At 34.1% G+C, this 15,669-nt stretch overlaps 1 protein-coding gene across 1 annotated transcript; it reads right to left on the reverse strand.

The window, feature by feature from the left end:
* Positions 1-570: 570 nt before the first annotated feature.
* On the reverse strand, positions 571-4,435 carry LOC111393999 (endoglucanase 6-like). Its single transcript, XM_023019791.1, has 9 exons — positions 3,895-4,435; positions 3,563-3,775; positions 3,158-3,358; positions 2,809-2,898; positions 2,565-2,729; positions 2,163-2,447; positions 1,732-2,080; positions 1,553-1,627; positions 571-1,332 (listed from the first exon to the last, which is right to left on the reverse strand). Exons 1-9 carry the CDS (start codon positions 4,102-4,104, stop codon positions 1,034-1,036), a joined length of 1,887 nt encoding a protein of 628 aa, XP_022875559.1. The 5' UTR covers positions 4,105-4,435; the 3' UTR covers positions 571-1,033.
* Positions 4,436-15,669: the final 11,234 nt, after the last annotated feature.

Below are 15,669 nucleotides of genomic sequence, written 5' to 3' on the forward strand. Positions count from 1 at the left end.
TTGGATCAATTTCGACTCAAACTCGAAATCAAAATCAAGTTAGTCGATTTGGATGAATTTCAATCCAAACCAACCCACTCTTCGGTTCGATTAGTCGGTTTGGACTTTCAGTCCAAATTGAATTTAAAAAAAAAAAAAATTATCCGAGTTTTAGGCCCACTTAGATTACAAAACTAAAATAACCAGATAATTTTATATTACAAGAAATATTGACTAACAAATAATGAGCTTGTAAAAGGAAATTTTCAGTGCTGTTATTTATCGGCAACATCATAGATTGGAAGGAATTGAGATATAACTATGAGATTAGGGCTTATCTTTTGATTTTTATTTTTCTTAAATTAAAAAAAAAAGAAAGGTAAATATGTAAGTAGGTTCAATTGGGTTGGTTCGTTTAACCAACGGTTTGAGACTTCAAATTATGACGAATCGATGTACCGTAATTTTGTTTAAAAGAAAATTAAATCAAACCAAAACCAATGTCAAATCGACCAAGTCGGTTTGGTTTGATTGATTTTTCGATTTTTTCGCCCAGGCATAAATAAAAGAGAACCCACTTTGGGCCGTATATGATCTTTTGCACAAATTATGGATGTAATAAAATTCCAAGATAGGAAATGTTGTGGAGTTTACAACATCAAACACAAGAAAGGGCAATGCAGAACAAACCCTAAAACCGGCTATGAAGTACAAGAGAACATAAAACTTCTAAGCTTTGTTGAGAAGATTAACTTCTCATACTCATCTCTCTCTCTCTCTGTCTCTCTCTCTGTAACTGATGAAGCGGCAAAGAAAGAGGATGAGCACCCGTGTTAAGTTGTCTCTTCACTCCTTTCTTCTTCCCACCTCGACCTTATTAACCATAATCCCATCAAAATCCCTACTTAGATCACAAATCAACAAGTAATCGAAACTTGGTAATTCAAAAGGAGAAAACACCTTTGGTCAGTGTCCTGTATAGCTGCACAATTCTTACATTATAATATCATATAGAAACGATGTGAATTTCTCTTCGTAAACAGCTTCTCTCATCTTAGACGAGAGTATAGTTTGATACCGTGACCTCTGCAGGAGAACTGGAGTGGATATACACAAACTCGACACTTCTACCAGCTGCCAAAGAGTTAATCCATGCTGGAAAGAAATAGAAATCCCCCGACTTTGTGAGACCCCATAGAGGACCATGGAGCTTGGATATTGAGAGCTTCATATTCTTGAGTTTCTTCGAAGATTTGTTTGTCACTTTTGTAGAGTATCTGTAGTAAGTTTTTCCTTTGGAAATCCATGAAGTTGTCACCTTCTGGACAATTGCAATTGGATTGGCAGACGAAGCTGAAAACAGTTTCCAGCGTTAGGCATACAATTCCAAAATGACATGTTCATGAAGCATTATATCCCACACCATGAGGCGTATTTGATACATAGTACTCAATTTTATCAAGCAGTACAACGAACAAGTTTTTGACTTTGTTTCTTTTATAATAGTGTGCAGTACAGTGCAGTCCACGTTACAAAACAAACCATTAATTACTTCATAAAGAAGGAAGGGTACCTGGAGCTGGATTTGTCCCTGGTTTTGGAGCATGCTTTGGCTGACTAGCAATCGGTTTAAGTGAGAGAAGCTCCGCTGATTTAAAAATGCATAATTAGTATTTAGTACGTGTCCTCTAAGCAAAATCTTGACAAGGTTTTAATTCACAGAAATGAAATCATTGATTTTAATAAGCAAACCTGGACGAAGCTGATTGTATCCTCTGTTACCACCGTGTAATCGTGCCAACGTACCAAGAAGGGGTGCATTGTTGTAAGTAGCAGGCTCGGTTTGCTCATGGTTGTCTCTTTGATCAGCAAAGTTGTCATACGCATCCGGTCCACCAACAAGTGCACCGGTAAGCAGATTGGGGTCGCTTGCCTTACGGCTAAACCATGTGGCGTAACCACCTCGGCAACTCACAAACGAAGGGTTTTGCTTAATGGAGACAATAGATGCCGCTCTGTGGTGAACTTCTCTCGGAAAACTGTTTCCATATCCCACCATGTAACTCGTAGCTCTTGGGTTATCTCCAAGAATATAGTCCACCTAAAAGATCGCACAAGACTTCAGTAACACAATGTGTAGTTACTGGATTCATGATCGACTGGTTTTTGGGAGGAATTTTCACCTGAGATTTAGCAAACGAGAGAAGTTGGGACGGCGCCACATTGCCTGAAGCACACCTGAGGATCTTGCCGGCGGATGACAAATAATCAGAGTACACCGTGAGAAGGAATGAGGCACTTGTGACAAATTGCATATTGTTCCATCTCTGGCGAAAAATGAGGCCTCCGGGAGTCCTCTGAACGTTGCGTGTTCCCTTTCCGAGGCACGAACACATGAAAAACTCGGCCTTTTCTTGGTATTTTCTAAAGATTGCTGTATTATGACCCGATTTACCTTGCATTAGGAACTGCAGCCAATTTTGTTACATGCAAGAAATGTAGATGAAAATTACTCATTGCACAGTACTCTGAGGATGATTAGACAGCAGATTTATAATAATAATTACATAACATAGACGAGTTACCTTGGCGACCAGGGTCTGGACCCCAGCATATTTAACATCCCAACCAAACTCAGTCATGGCCCACCCTGTACCTCCAAGGGAATTGCCATTGTTCCCTAGGTAATTTAAGTAGTAGTAATTATTTGTTGCTTTGTACAGCCATGCAGCTGCCCACAGCAATTCATCCTGTAGTTGCATCATCGATAAGTTAACAAGTAATTTTGATTATTTATAGAAAAGCATTTTTGGAGGTGGAATCACATACGGCGTATCCACTGACAGATCGATAGTACTTTTGAGCCACTGTGATGCTACTGTCATACTTTCCCCTGTATTTGTTCGCAAAATCGAACAGCTGATTGGAAACAAAAAGGGGCGGGAAAAGTAAGTAATAGTGTTCTGTTTATTTTGCCCGTTTCAAAGAATAGAGATGAAATTGCAACTTTACTAATACGTTGGACGAATGGTGCAATTTTTACAATCTTTATTTATTATTTCTATCGAAAATGCGCAACTGATTCGAGGTGTAATGTAAATGTGTAACCTCCCCACCGCTAAAATGCACCGACAACAACCAGCCTGCTCACTGTTGCTTATGTGGTTAGTCTACACACCTGGTAGGCATGTTTGAGAAGCTCCGCCGAATAGGAAGGATTGTAGCGGCGGAAGATGACGGAGGCGGCAGCCATAGCGGCGGCGGTCTCGCCGGCAAGGTCGGATCCAGGGTGGCTTGCGTCAATTCTGTAAGCGGCCCTAGAAGTGGTCATGTCCTCTGGCCGTTGCCAGCAGTAGTGGTCCGTATTCCCATCCCCAACCTATAGGAAATCAAGTAATCAACGTATTCATTAGTCCGTCTACTATCGAGTATCAAACATAACAAGAATGCATCCACAAATGAAGCAGGAGACGTCGTATTACAATTTACAGCTACATTGGACAGTATAAAATCGACTAGTAAAGAAAAGTAGAGTCGAATGATTATGACTCCACAAGAATTCATGTTCGGTAAAGTGATTTACCTCTCCATAAAGGACATAAGGTTGAGGGTGGGCTTTGATGAGATAATCAGTGCCCCACTTAACAGCAGAAATGGCATGTCCAAGTTCTCCACTAGACGCCATTTGCTTTCCATACTCTATTATACTCCAAGACATCATGGTTACGGTGAATGCCATTGGCAGCCCAAATTTCACATTGTCCCCTGCATCATAATACCCTCCCACAAGATCCACCTGCACCATTCCAAGTAATTTCTATTCAAGAAATGAAAAACGAAACCAATTGTTCAGTCGGAAATTGAACTTGTTGAATCTACCTCACCAAACAGTATGAAGAAAAAAAATCAACATACCCCACTAATTTTGCCGTCATTGAGACCAGAATGACCCCTCCATTGGACTCTTTGATTTCTGGGCAAGTAACCAGATCTCTGAGCTTCAAAGAAGAGAATGCTCTTGCTAAGAGCCTGCCTATAATCATGACCAGCCAATGCCAGAGGCAAAATAGCAATTAACAAAAACAGAGAACCCATTGAAAAACAGAGCCCCAAATTCTTCAGCATTAAATTTTTGTCACTTATCCCAACCCAAATAATGAAAAAGGAAAATCAATAGAATCAGTACACAGATCTGTTCTTTCAACAGGCACTATATATAAACAAAATGCCAATGCTGTATCTGTTTACCAGAAAAAATTTCTGATATACTTACACGGAACAGATTCACACATATATAGTGGGAGAGACAGTAAGAGGCAGTATATATGGTGGTGTGAACTGTGAAGGGAAGGTGCCAAATTTAGATAAAATGGGTAGTGATCAATAAATGCAGTTGGTTTTTTCGAATATTTTATGAGGAGGGAATGAAAATGGGCAGTGGCATGTGCTTTGGTTCGGCTTCTTTTGCTAAGAAGCGTCGGTGTTGGGTTTTTCTTTTATTATAAATTATAGAGATTTCAGGTGGCAATTTGGCAAGAAATTACCTGGAATGTAACAATTAAATAAATTCTGCCTTCTTCGACAATTTGATGTTTTAGAATTTGTCGGTTGATATAGTATCGAAACTTCCAACTTAGGATCGCTAAAGATTTATAGTGTTCATAAGATAAATAGAAAAGAAATGACGATGCTAAGATTAAAAAAAAAGTACATAGGTCAGTAAATAGAGGTAATGCGGATTGAAGATCATTCAAGAGAAGAGAAAATTAGGTTATAGGTTACTTTTTGCATGTAACTGAAAGAGGATTTCGTTCGTAACGCTAGCTTGATGTCAATAGTATTAGATAATTTTCATCATTTTGCATATGTTTAATTTTTTGTTTTGCGAATGATTTGCCGACCGGATTAGTGTTTGTCGCTGCGCAACGGGGTTCGACCTGCCCGGTTAGGTCGCGGGGGTCGAGGGGGCAGCGCCCCCGTGGGGGCTAGGGAGCAACGCCCCCGAAAGAGAATTTTATTTTCAAAAGTTTTTGAATAAGTGCATCTGTTCATTTTTAACAGTCACTTTCAAGGGATACACCTATTCAAACAGTTGCCTCAGTGTCTATAAATTCTGGACGAATTCTCATTTGCAAAGACATAAAAAAAATTTAGTTTTCCTTCTTTCTCTTGGCATCAATCAGTTATATTCGAGTGTTTTCTTGGTTTGATCAAATAGTCACAATTTGAATCAAACGCCTCTATTGTATCCTGAGAGAGATTTTCTATTATACCCCGTTGTGACTTTGTTGAATAGGGGAGAAACATCTCTTAAAAGATAACGTTTCATTTCGTGCCTTGGAATTCATTAACGTATTCAGATTTCCCTAAATTATTATCAACAAATAGAATATGTCTAAAGAGAGAAATTATTAAAATTAAGATCGAAAGTTGGTTTCGACTGAATGACGTAAGTGCCCAGCAGAAAAGAAAGATTATTGATTCTTCTTTTCAGTAATTAACTGAACTCGCAGGTTTCTATCCTTCTATTTATCGGACCCAACTCTCTTTTATTGCAACTATAGATAAAGATTTAATTTTTTCTGGTAACAATTTGAACTTTTAGAGAGTCTAATTATAAACAACAATTTAGTTAATTATGCGAAATTTGTGATTGGGACACACTGTCAAAGTAACTTGTGCAGTTATGCTTGAGAGTTAGCGAAAAGGGAGTCAAAAAGTCCCCCAACAACTAGTTACTTAAATGTCTATAATAACCCTTGATTTTTTAAATTGACAGCCAGACGTAATATAAAATACATGCAATTATTCTATTAAGGCGTTGTCATGTGTAAACATATTTTAAAACTATGGTGAAACAAGTTTTTTGCCATCAATAGCAAAAACGACATGGCCGGCGATGAGATTGGTTAGGTGGGAGCTAAAATGAGGTGAAATGGAAACGATGATATAGAAAAAGGGAGTCTTGAGCAGCGTTAATTGTGATTCACGGTCTCATCATAAAATTACTATCAAGCAAATACAAAATGCCAGAGGACTAAGAAGAACCAAAATTTTAGCCTTAATTTACTATAATTCTTTATTATTTTAAATTTGACATGGTCTTCAATATATAATGCTATTATTTAAAATTATTGCTAATCGTAATAATTAAAAATAGATGAAGATATTGATATATTTTTTACTTGTTCATTTAACATTGAATCGAGTAATTTATTACTTAAAAAGGAAATAACTTCCTCTATTTACGAAATAAATTTGATGTATATACATCTTTTATCTTCCACAAGTCAAAGAAGAATATATAAATAAAAGAGGAAAAGCGAAAAATGCCAAAATAGGATAAGGCTGAGAAAGTAGTTTTGACTAAATAATACTTAATTCTCAACCGCAATCAACGGCCAAGACTAAATAAAACGCGCAATCCAATCCTTTTGAGCTTTCTAAAAAGCTGAATAAAAAATTCGGATTAAAGTTTTTCAATATACATTTTTACTTTTTATTTTTCACCTGAGAGCATAAAAGTTAGAAATATTAGTATCCTGTATGAATGTTCGATTTGAAATAGTCTTGCTAATAAACAAGTTTGCATGCTAAGGACTTGTTTGGGGTAACTTCTACTTCTATTTTTACTTTTTGTAGAAAAGATTATTGAGAAAATTACATTGAGTCGGCTTCTTCTAAAAACTCCTATAATTAGATAAAATACCTTCTAGAAAATTATCTAAACAGTCTTATAAATAATTCTTAATTTCAAAAGTATTTTTTTAAACTTTTCGAAAGCCCGACCGTAAATATAATTAAATAGAACTTAAAATAGAGACATATAGTAAAATTTATTCATTATCTTATTCCAAAAACAATCTTAATATGTACTCCAACCGACGATTGTTTCCTTGTGGTCCTTTGTGTTCGTTGGATTCTTATCCCTACAAAAATTGACATTTGATGGCCTCGAACTTGTTTGGTTCCTTTTACAACAAAAATTAGGGCTATTGGTGATTCCCTCAAACAAGGGGCATCTTTGGGTCTTAAATATTATAAAACTTATTGTCGGACGAAAATTCAGAAAAAGAAAATTGAATATCTTAAGAGTTAGTCGATAAACAAGAAATAATGCGTTAGTATCTCCATTTGGAATTGAAGAAATTTATAATGGCAGATATTTTGTACTAGAAAAATAAAGGTAACACTTTATGAATATATGTCATAAGCTTTATAGAATAGTTTTATACATCTTCTAAACAAGCTAAGATCCCGTCGCTGCTTAATGTACCATGAAGAGGAAAATAATTGGGTGGATTTTTAGTTTAACGTTGCCTTTTCATTGCACTATCGAAAAGGCAATCTCCAAAAACAACAAATTCTTTTGCTTTTTGAAATCTAAAGCTGTCACCCTAAAGAAATGGATTATTCAAATATTAGGGATTTGAATTTCAGAGGGAATGCTGCCAAAAGCTAGCAAATTAATTAGCACATAATCTTATTTAATTGCACATTGACTTCAAATGGACCATTACTACAAACTAATGGTTTTTACCTCATTTTGTACTCCAACTATATTTTATTTTTAATCAGAGAGTATTTATGGAAGCCACTGGTATGCATTTAATGATTGATTTAAAAATGTACATTTCTGTTTAATGAACGTTCACATCTCTTGCTTTTCGTAATATCTGTCAGGTAATACAAAAACACTTCACTGTAATGAGTCGTAAAATATGTGTTCAAATTTCAAATCAACTAAAACTCGCTCTTAAAATTGGCTCATCCAACTTGGATTTGGATAGAGTTATTATAATTCACAGTTGACTTCTACAACTGCTTGTATTCGTGACTGGATCAATTTTGAACCCATATGCAAATCATAGTACCGAGAAATCGAACTATATGCTACCATGATGTTTGGTCCATTTATCCTTCTTTTCTTTTCTTCATATTTTTTTAACATTATAAATTTAGCTAAAAAAAATAACACGTCCCGAAATTCCATTTAAGTCCAACTCCAAGTTCTTAACCTACCTTAAAATACAGTTCTAATTCGACACTTCTTACCGTGAAAGTAGCCTTTCAAATTTTCCAATCACCGACAAGAGTTTTCGCTTAAGAGTAAGTTGAAGAAAATGACGTTCTAAATTCTCATTTATGTTATTTACAATTTATTTATTTTTTTGTTGACAAGGGAACCCGTAACCGCTACCCGAAAGTGCGCATTAGGTAAATCTCGCCTTGTGATCCTAGCCGGCAAAGGACCACAAGGAGGTCAACCAACCTATGTTATTTACAATTTAGGTGAATTTTATGTTGTTAACGTACTTAAGTCAATTAGATATTTGATTAGACACACGGGTAAGGCCCCATGTAGATCTTCGGGTGATTTGCATGCCCCGTAATACAGATTTTTCAGCTCAGAATGATTTCATGTTTCTGAAAATAAAATCTATTATTTCACATCGTGTTTTCAACTGACACAAATTTTCACTTGGCTTCTATTTTTAATCAAGTTTTCCCTAAAGTCAAGTAATTTAAGCTAAAAAGTGTTGAAAAAAATGGGTTGAGTGGCTAATTTTGACATTTTGGCACAAAATTTGAGTGGGATTTGGTTTGTTATTTTGGAAGTTCAAAATTGATTTGTGTTCTACTCCGTGAGAACATCTAAATCATGTATTTACTTTCAAAAAATGATGTTCGGATGAATGAGAAATTGGAGCTCAAAATATGTTAATTGAAATAAGTTTATGTTATTGGAGAGAAACCATTTAAGGTTTTCTCACATTGGAAAATTATGAAAGCAAATGTCACTTTAAATAGAATTGTAATTTGGAATGGTGTGATCATGTATAGTATAGATGTTCTCTCTACGTGTGAGCATGGGAGAGCAGATCGAACCAAAATAAGCTTCGGACGTGGAAATTGGTCCCTTAGAAGAGCTTATGTTTTGCTAATTTTTTTCCTCCAACTGACCATTTGAATTTCGAAACTGCCAAAACTCCAATATTCATTAGCATTATATACGAGTTAATGATATTTATGGTGTTGAGCCTATATAAGCAAACCGATTTCTAACAATTCTACATAAGAAGAAAAACAAGAAAAATAAGAGAAAAACTATAGGTGATATTGTTCAGACACATATCCAGTTTGATAGAGTAGTATTTGAGGTGCTCAAATCCTACTGTTCATCCATTTTATCCTGAGAGATAGACATCCAATTTAATCTTCAAGCACTTATGGTGAGGAGACGAATCTATTTTAAGGAAACTATGTTCATACATGTCTCGACTAAATTTTTTTTTTTGCTTTTGGCTAATTAGTTTATTTGTTCCATTTTATTAAAAATTAATCTGTTTTATTTGGCCAACTAAATTAATTTGTTCAGTTTATTGCAATTTAATCTATTATATTTTGGGTAGTATTCAAGTTCATATATGATATATATAAGACCAGTGTAGTGATGCTAATTTGATATCTGATGTAAAAAACTACCAGTGAATTTGTGTTCACGTTGGGAGGTGCTGTCATATCCTGGAAATTCTCTAAACAAATAGTTATAGCCAAATTTATAATAGAATCTGAGTTTATATCTCTAGATAAATGTGGTAAAGAAGTCGAATGGTTGCGCAACTTTTTAAAGGATATTTCAAGATGATCAAAATCTATGCCAACAATTTGCATATATTAGATAGTCAATCAGTAATTGAAATGGCACAGAGTAACATTTACAATGTTAATTCTAGACATATACGTCTTCGACATAATACTATAAGACAATTACTCTCAACTGGAGTTATCACTATTGACTATGTGAGGTCAAAAGATAATATTGTGGATCCGTTAATCAAAGGGTTAAATAGAGAGTTTATTGGGAAATCATTGAAAGAAATGAGACTTAAGCCCTTAAATAGATAAGCCATTACAAAAGAAACCCAACATATTGACAGGAGATCACAAGATCAAGGTTCAAATGGATAACCTAATTGTAAAGACCTAACTAAATCGCCGTGGGGAAAGTTACCCCATATCCATCACTATGATGTAACAATAATGTCCATAAGGATAAGGTTTTTACTGATTCTTATGCGTTAAAATTCGAGTCAAGTAATAGGGATTACTTATAATAAGAAATCACTTATATGAGAGAGAAGTGAGTCCGCTTCTAAAAGAATTGTGTGGGGCTCAATTCTTAGAAACTTTTACAAAACTAAGCGTATGCTCATGACCAAAACAAACATAATAATGAGAACAGAATTAAGCTTCAATATTCATTGCCATTATACACAAGTTAATAGTATTCATGGTGTTGAGCCTGTATAAGCAACCCGATTTCTAACAATTTTACACAAGAAGAAAAACAAGAAACACAAGAAGAAAAACTATGCAGCATACATTTTCTGCACATATTTACAGAACACAGTTTCTGCATATTTAGTCTACATATTGCATAGTCACACAATTGGTGATATTTTTTAGACACAAATTGAGTTTGACAGAGTAGTATTTGATGTGCTCAAATCCTACTGTTTATCCGTTGAATATTGGGAGACCGATGTTCGATTTAATCTTCAAGCACCTACTGTGAGGGAGCAAATATGTTTTAAGAAAACTGTGTTCACACAAGCCTCAATTAAATTTTTTTCTTATTTTTGGCTAATTAGTTTACTTGTTCTGTTTTATTAAAAATTAATTTGCTTTATTTGGTCAACTAGATTGATTTATTCAGTTTATTACAATTTAATCTGCTATATTTTAGGTAGCATCCAAGTTCAATGTATATACAGTATATGCAAGATCGGTATATGCAAATACGGTAAATTGTTGCAAGGTATGGTACATATAAGGTAAGCGTAAATACGGTATGTTGCATATATAGTATGGATAAATTCGGTATATTGCATATATGATATAGGTCAATTCGGTATACGTCCATTCGATTTTTATTAATCCGGTATTCGTTCCAACCATTTAATCCAATAAAAACATTACTATGGTTCACATTGCACAATCAAGCCTCTATATATAGATTAAAACTACAAAAGAACGAAAAATGGTTTTCCACTATATGTTTTGAGCTCGAGGAGAGTCGAAATTAATAACTAATAGATTTTATTTTGAAGTCATTGAGGGATCAAACTTTACGTCTTCCTCAATAATTTGTTCTTGTTAGAGCTCATGATTTAGCTAAAGTTTGACAAATGATGGTGACTAAAGCTCTAGTTGATCTCCACATGAATATTGCAAAGTGACATATAACACTCTACGAATTCAACATGAATCATCTAACTCTCACTTCAGTCGTCAATCTTCAATTATTCAAGGCCATGAGATTTTGATTAAACAAAATTTTTGTAAAAATGGTTCAATCAATCCCTACAGAATGATGTTGGTATGAATGTATTTCTTTTCACCGCATAGTTTTCATAATTTTGTCGAGAAACTTTCGTGAAAAATGCTTTGAGTATGATTAGCCCTTCGCTGGTATGATTTTCTTAATAGTATCGAAAATGCTATAAAATTAGTTGTTGGAATATATAATCTCGTTAGCTTGTCTGAAAAAATCATTTTTTAAGTGATAAATATGTCCTTTTCATGTCAAGACATGACCATGATTGAATTAAAATCTAAATTAATGCCAACTTCCTCGCCATGATGATCCTCAATAAAATGATAAAGTTATAAAATAAATAGTGGCGAAATATATAAAATGAATTATGTTATAAGTTTATGACGAAATTTTGTTGGGATAAGAATTGATTGGCCTAGAATCTTATAAATTCAAAAAATTTAGTAACTCTAGTACAGGATCATGTAAAAACCTCGTATGTAAGAATAACCACATGATTATCAAGTTTTATTTTTTCATTAAAATGAAAAATATAACCGTTATCCATCACATCAAACCATTATTTTTAACTTTTTATCTTTTGTGTGGGGCCCATAACAATTATATTTTTCATTCTCATTTTTACAATAATGTGGTTCAAACGGGGTTTATAGACCAATCAAAATATTATTTTAATATATCAAGGATTTAACGGCCACACCAAAATTAGAAATCCAAAACAATTTGTTATATTTGTCTATTAAAAGCTAGAAACCAAAAGCAAATGGGATTGAAAAAACAATTGAAAAGCCGACACCCGAATCCAAGAATATAATTGTAATGGATTTTCGGGTCCAATCTTTTTGTAGCTATTAGCAGTTTTGCATTACAAGAATTAAATATAAGAAATATAGTACACAAAGTTTTCATTACGTGAAATCTACTCATTTCCCATAAATCTCATCTCATTAAACAAACAAAAAGGAATTATTAATTACGATTTTGAATTTGGAGCTATAATAACAAATAGAGGACTTGCTAATAAGAGATTGTGCAAGATTAAGATACATAGTCCGATTAATTGTATTGTATGTTTCTTTTGGGAAAATGTGTGGTTAAAAATGAGTTGGAGAAAAAGATATGTTAAAAAAAAAAATTGTATATAAATCAAAGTAGGGCTACAATACATTTTGTTTTGTATTAATGTGTTAACATAATTATGGATCCCAACATTTTATGGGTCTTGAGATGTCCGACTATACTTTCGAGCAAATTCATCATTGCAAGATTGATAGGGATTAGAATCAATTTGACTGAATGCTAACGAGTTGCAATGGACAATTTGAGCCACTCTCATACTTTTAAGGTTGGCTCATCTCCCATTATTGTGTCTTTAGAATTTTGCAGTGATAGCGAAAATTGTTTATACTTCATACCGCCAAAGCATGTTTATTAGGGAACAATAGACATTGCAAAGTATTATGTAATAGAAATTCCTGAGCCTTCATTTGACAAAGAATAATACTATTTGCAGTCGTTAATTGTCACAGTCGTCCTACATGATATACATGTGACGATCTGTGATTTGTTTCATAAGATAATAAAAAAATATCATATTGATGTATAAAATTACTAACCACTACATATATGCCACACAGGACGGCTATGATAGTGAGCTTTTAAGGGATATTATCCCACATTAAATAAAGACGATAACATAGACCAACTTATAAGGTCTTGGATTGCTCCTCTTAACAATGTTGACTTAAGATTGAACCCCTAGTCTTGACATGGTATCAAAGTCCATTAAGCTCCAACAAGCGATTCGATCCAATTATGACTCAATAAATGAGCATATGAATTTTAAGATTAGTTTGCTCAAACTAGCCACCATCTTGCTCGCCATGTTAAGGAATAAAATTTCATATCGATTAAGGATGAAAATATAGACTAACTTATAAGATTTTGAGCTACTCCTTTTAACAATGTTGACATTTTAAGATGGAACTCAAGTTTTGACGTGAGCGATTATAAATAGTATTACTCTTCGACAAATGTATAGATAATTTATGCATAAAAATCATAATAAAAATAGTTTTGAATCTCACGAAATGTAAAAAATAATTATTTAAAAATTAAGGTTAAGAGTTTTATACGTCAATTAATCTATTTGTACAATGATATTGTACAATATTGTTGACAATGGTAGGTGTGACAAAAAAGTATTGGTTGAAAATATTGGTTATTTTTTAAACTATTCAATGACAATATGCCAAGCGACATGTTATCAACAATGTTGTCAAATTCATTGTACATAAAGCATTGCTCTTTAAACATTGGCGGATCCAGGGACGGGCTGGGCCGTGCGACAGTCCGTTCCTTCGGTCCAAATGTCTATTAAAAAGAAATTAAGCAAAAACAAATTTTTTTATGTGGAATTATACGTATTAGCTCGCATTGAATTTTTTCCTGGATCCGTCACTATCTTTAACGGTTGAATCCCAACCGTCAAACAGCGCATAATATCTGGTAATTACATCGTGGGTGAGCCCAATCGCCACACCAAGTCGCTATCAATCCATCAAAAGAGGGACACGTATGCAGACCCAAAATTTCGAAAACAAATTCTTTGATCATGTGAGGGCTCGTGCAAAGTACTGGTGGTCCAGGGTGCACCCACCACGTAACAGCTTTCACATGAAGCAAAAGTGCACGTGCATCCAATGGGATTGTTGAACGTGTATAATTATTTGTAACATAAAAATTGGCGAATAAGATCAAATGTTATAAGATGACAAAATGATTGTTCGCAGAACATGTGATTTTGTAGTTCTTTTAATTCGAAAATAATTATTAAATTTTTTGGATGGAAATAGAAAATAAAGGAGACGAATATAATTAAAAAGCACGTTAACGCAATAATAATAATAATAATAGCTACAATGGTGACACTTGATGAAAGCTACACATGCATTGAATTGCGTCGTGTACATATTGTCCCGTTGAGAGCACTACAGGCATTCCAACATTCTACCTACAAATACAATTGTGATGATGAATTTTACATTTTTGTTATCACGAAATATTTAGCAATAAATGAAATAGTGGTAGAGTCTTAGAAGAAATTGACCTTAGTCGACTTTAATTTTATTAATAAGAAATCTTAATTTGTTGTAGTATTACTAATAGTAGCTATTTTTTACACAGGCAATTATGAGAATAAGGGTGGGAAGTTCATCAAAGTAGAACACAAATTTTGAGGACACACAACGCTTATTATATGTATTTCGAGGAATTGAAATATTTTATGTTATGAACCTTTTTCATGCTTGCTCGTAGACATATTTATATTAAAACTCTTGTGATAGGGTGTTTTACACACATCTAAATTATAGAACGATGTTTAATTTAGATAAACAAGCAAATTTCTACCATGTTGTTTGTGACTTTAATCCACAAATTGAAGATCAGTTAAATAAAAGTGGGTGATATGGACAAAAATGATGCAACTGCACAAGTGTTGGGACGTATTGGGGCTCAATTGGACTGACTTAGAAGCTAATTGGAAGGCTCCTCCATTTTGGGACTAAATTGAATTTCTTTTCAAAATCTGTGTACTAAACTCAAAAGTTAAGAGACTAACTTGGAAATGTTGAAAAGTTGAAGGACCAAAATTGTTGACTAAAAGATGAAGTACCAAATTGAATAAGGCTGAAAGCTCAAGGACTTGATGTGAAAATAATTGTTGAAAAGTCCAAGTGGATGAAACGTGGGCCGCCAAATTCAAGTCTGCATGTGATTGTTTTAATTGGGCCCAAAAACAACTACAGTCGTGAAAACATTTATATTGTTATACACTTTTTGGGGACGAACGTTTAAAGTTGCCCAACTGGGCCATTAAATAGCCCATCAAGATGAAGGTTTTCCTATTTAAGACACACAGAGAAGTGTGTACGGACGAAGTAAAAATTGAAGGTCTCGCCATTAATTAAGATGTTTATGTTGTGACCTTAGTTCCTAGCACAAGATTTTATAGTACTTCTTATGGGACAACAAATCGAGATAACGGTGCACTACATGCATAATTTCTAGTTCGTGATAATTACAAATTATCGTCATAATGATTTGAATGCTTCTTTTTCATGATTATTTTTTAGAGTTCTTTTCTGAATTCGAAAGAGGGTATTTTGGTTCACCCAATAGCTAAAAAGGTAGTAGATCAATGTTATGTTGAAGTTGTTACCAGCTAATCAATGTTTTGGAGCTCGCTTCTTAGTTAATTTATTCCCAGTCAAACAACATGCACATTGATTGAGATAACAACTTCGTACATTACCAAACTACAGAATCTTGGTATTTGTCCATATCGA

Source organism: Olea europaea, chromosome 4, assembly GCF_002742605.1.
Source record: "Olea europaea var. sylvestris chromosome 4, O_europaea_v1, whole genome shotgun sequence".
Lineage (NCBI taxonomy): Eukaryota > Viridiplantae > Streptophyta > Magnoliopsida > Lamiales > Oleaceae > Olea > Olea europaea.

Coding starts and splice junctions, on each gene's coding strand:
- LOC111393999 (XM_023019791.1), bottom strand. CDS start 4,104: ATGCTGAAGAATTTGGGGCTCTGTTTTTCAATGGGTTCTCTGTTTTTG. Junction 3,359..3,562: donor CTTATGTCCTTTATGGAGAG/GTAAATCACTTT, acceptor GATTTCCTATAG/GTTGGGGATGGGAATACGGA. Junction 2,448..2,564: donor TCCAGACCCTGGTCGCCAAG/GTAACTCGTCTA, acceptor AATTGGCTGCAG/TTCCTAATGCAAGGTAAATC.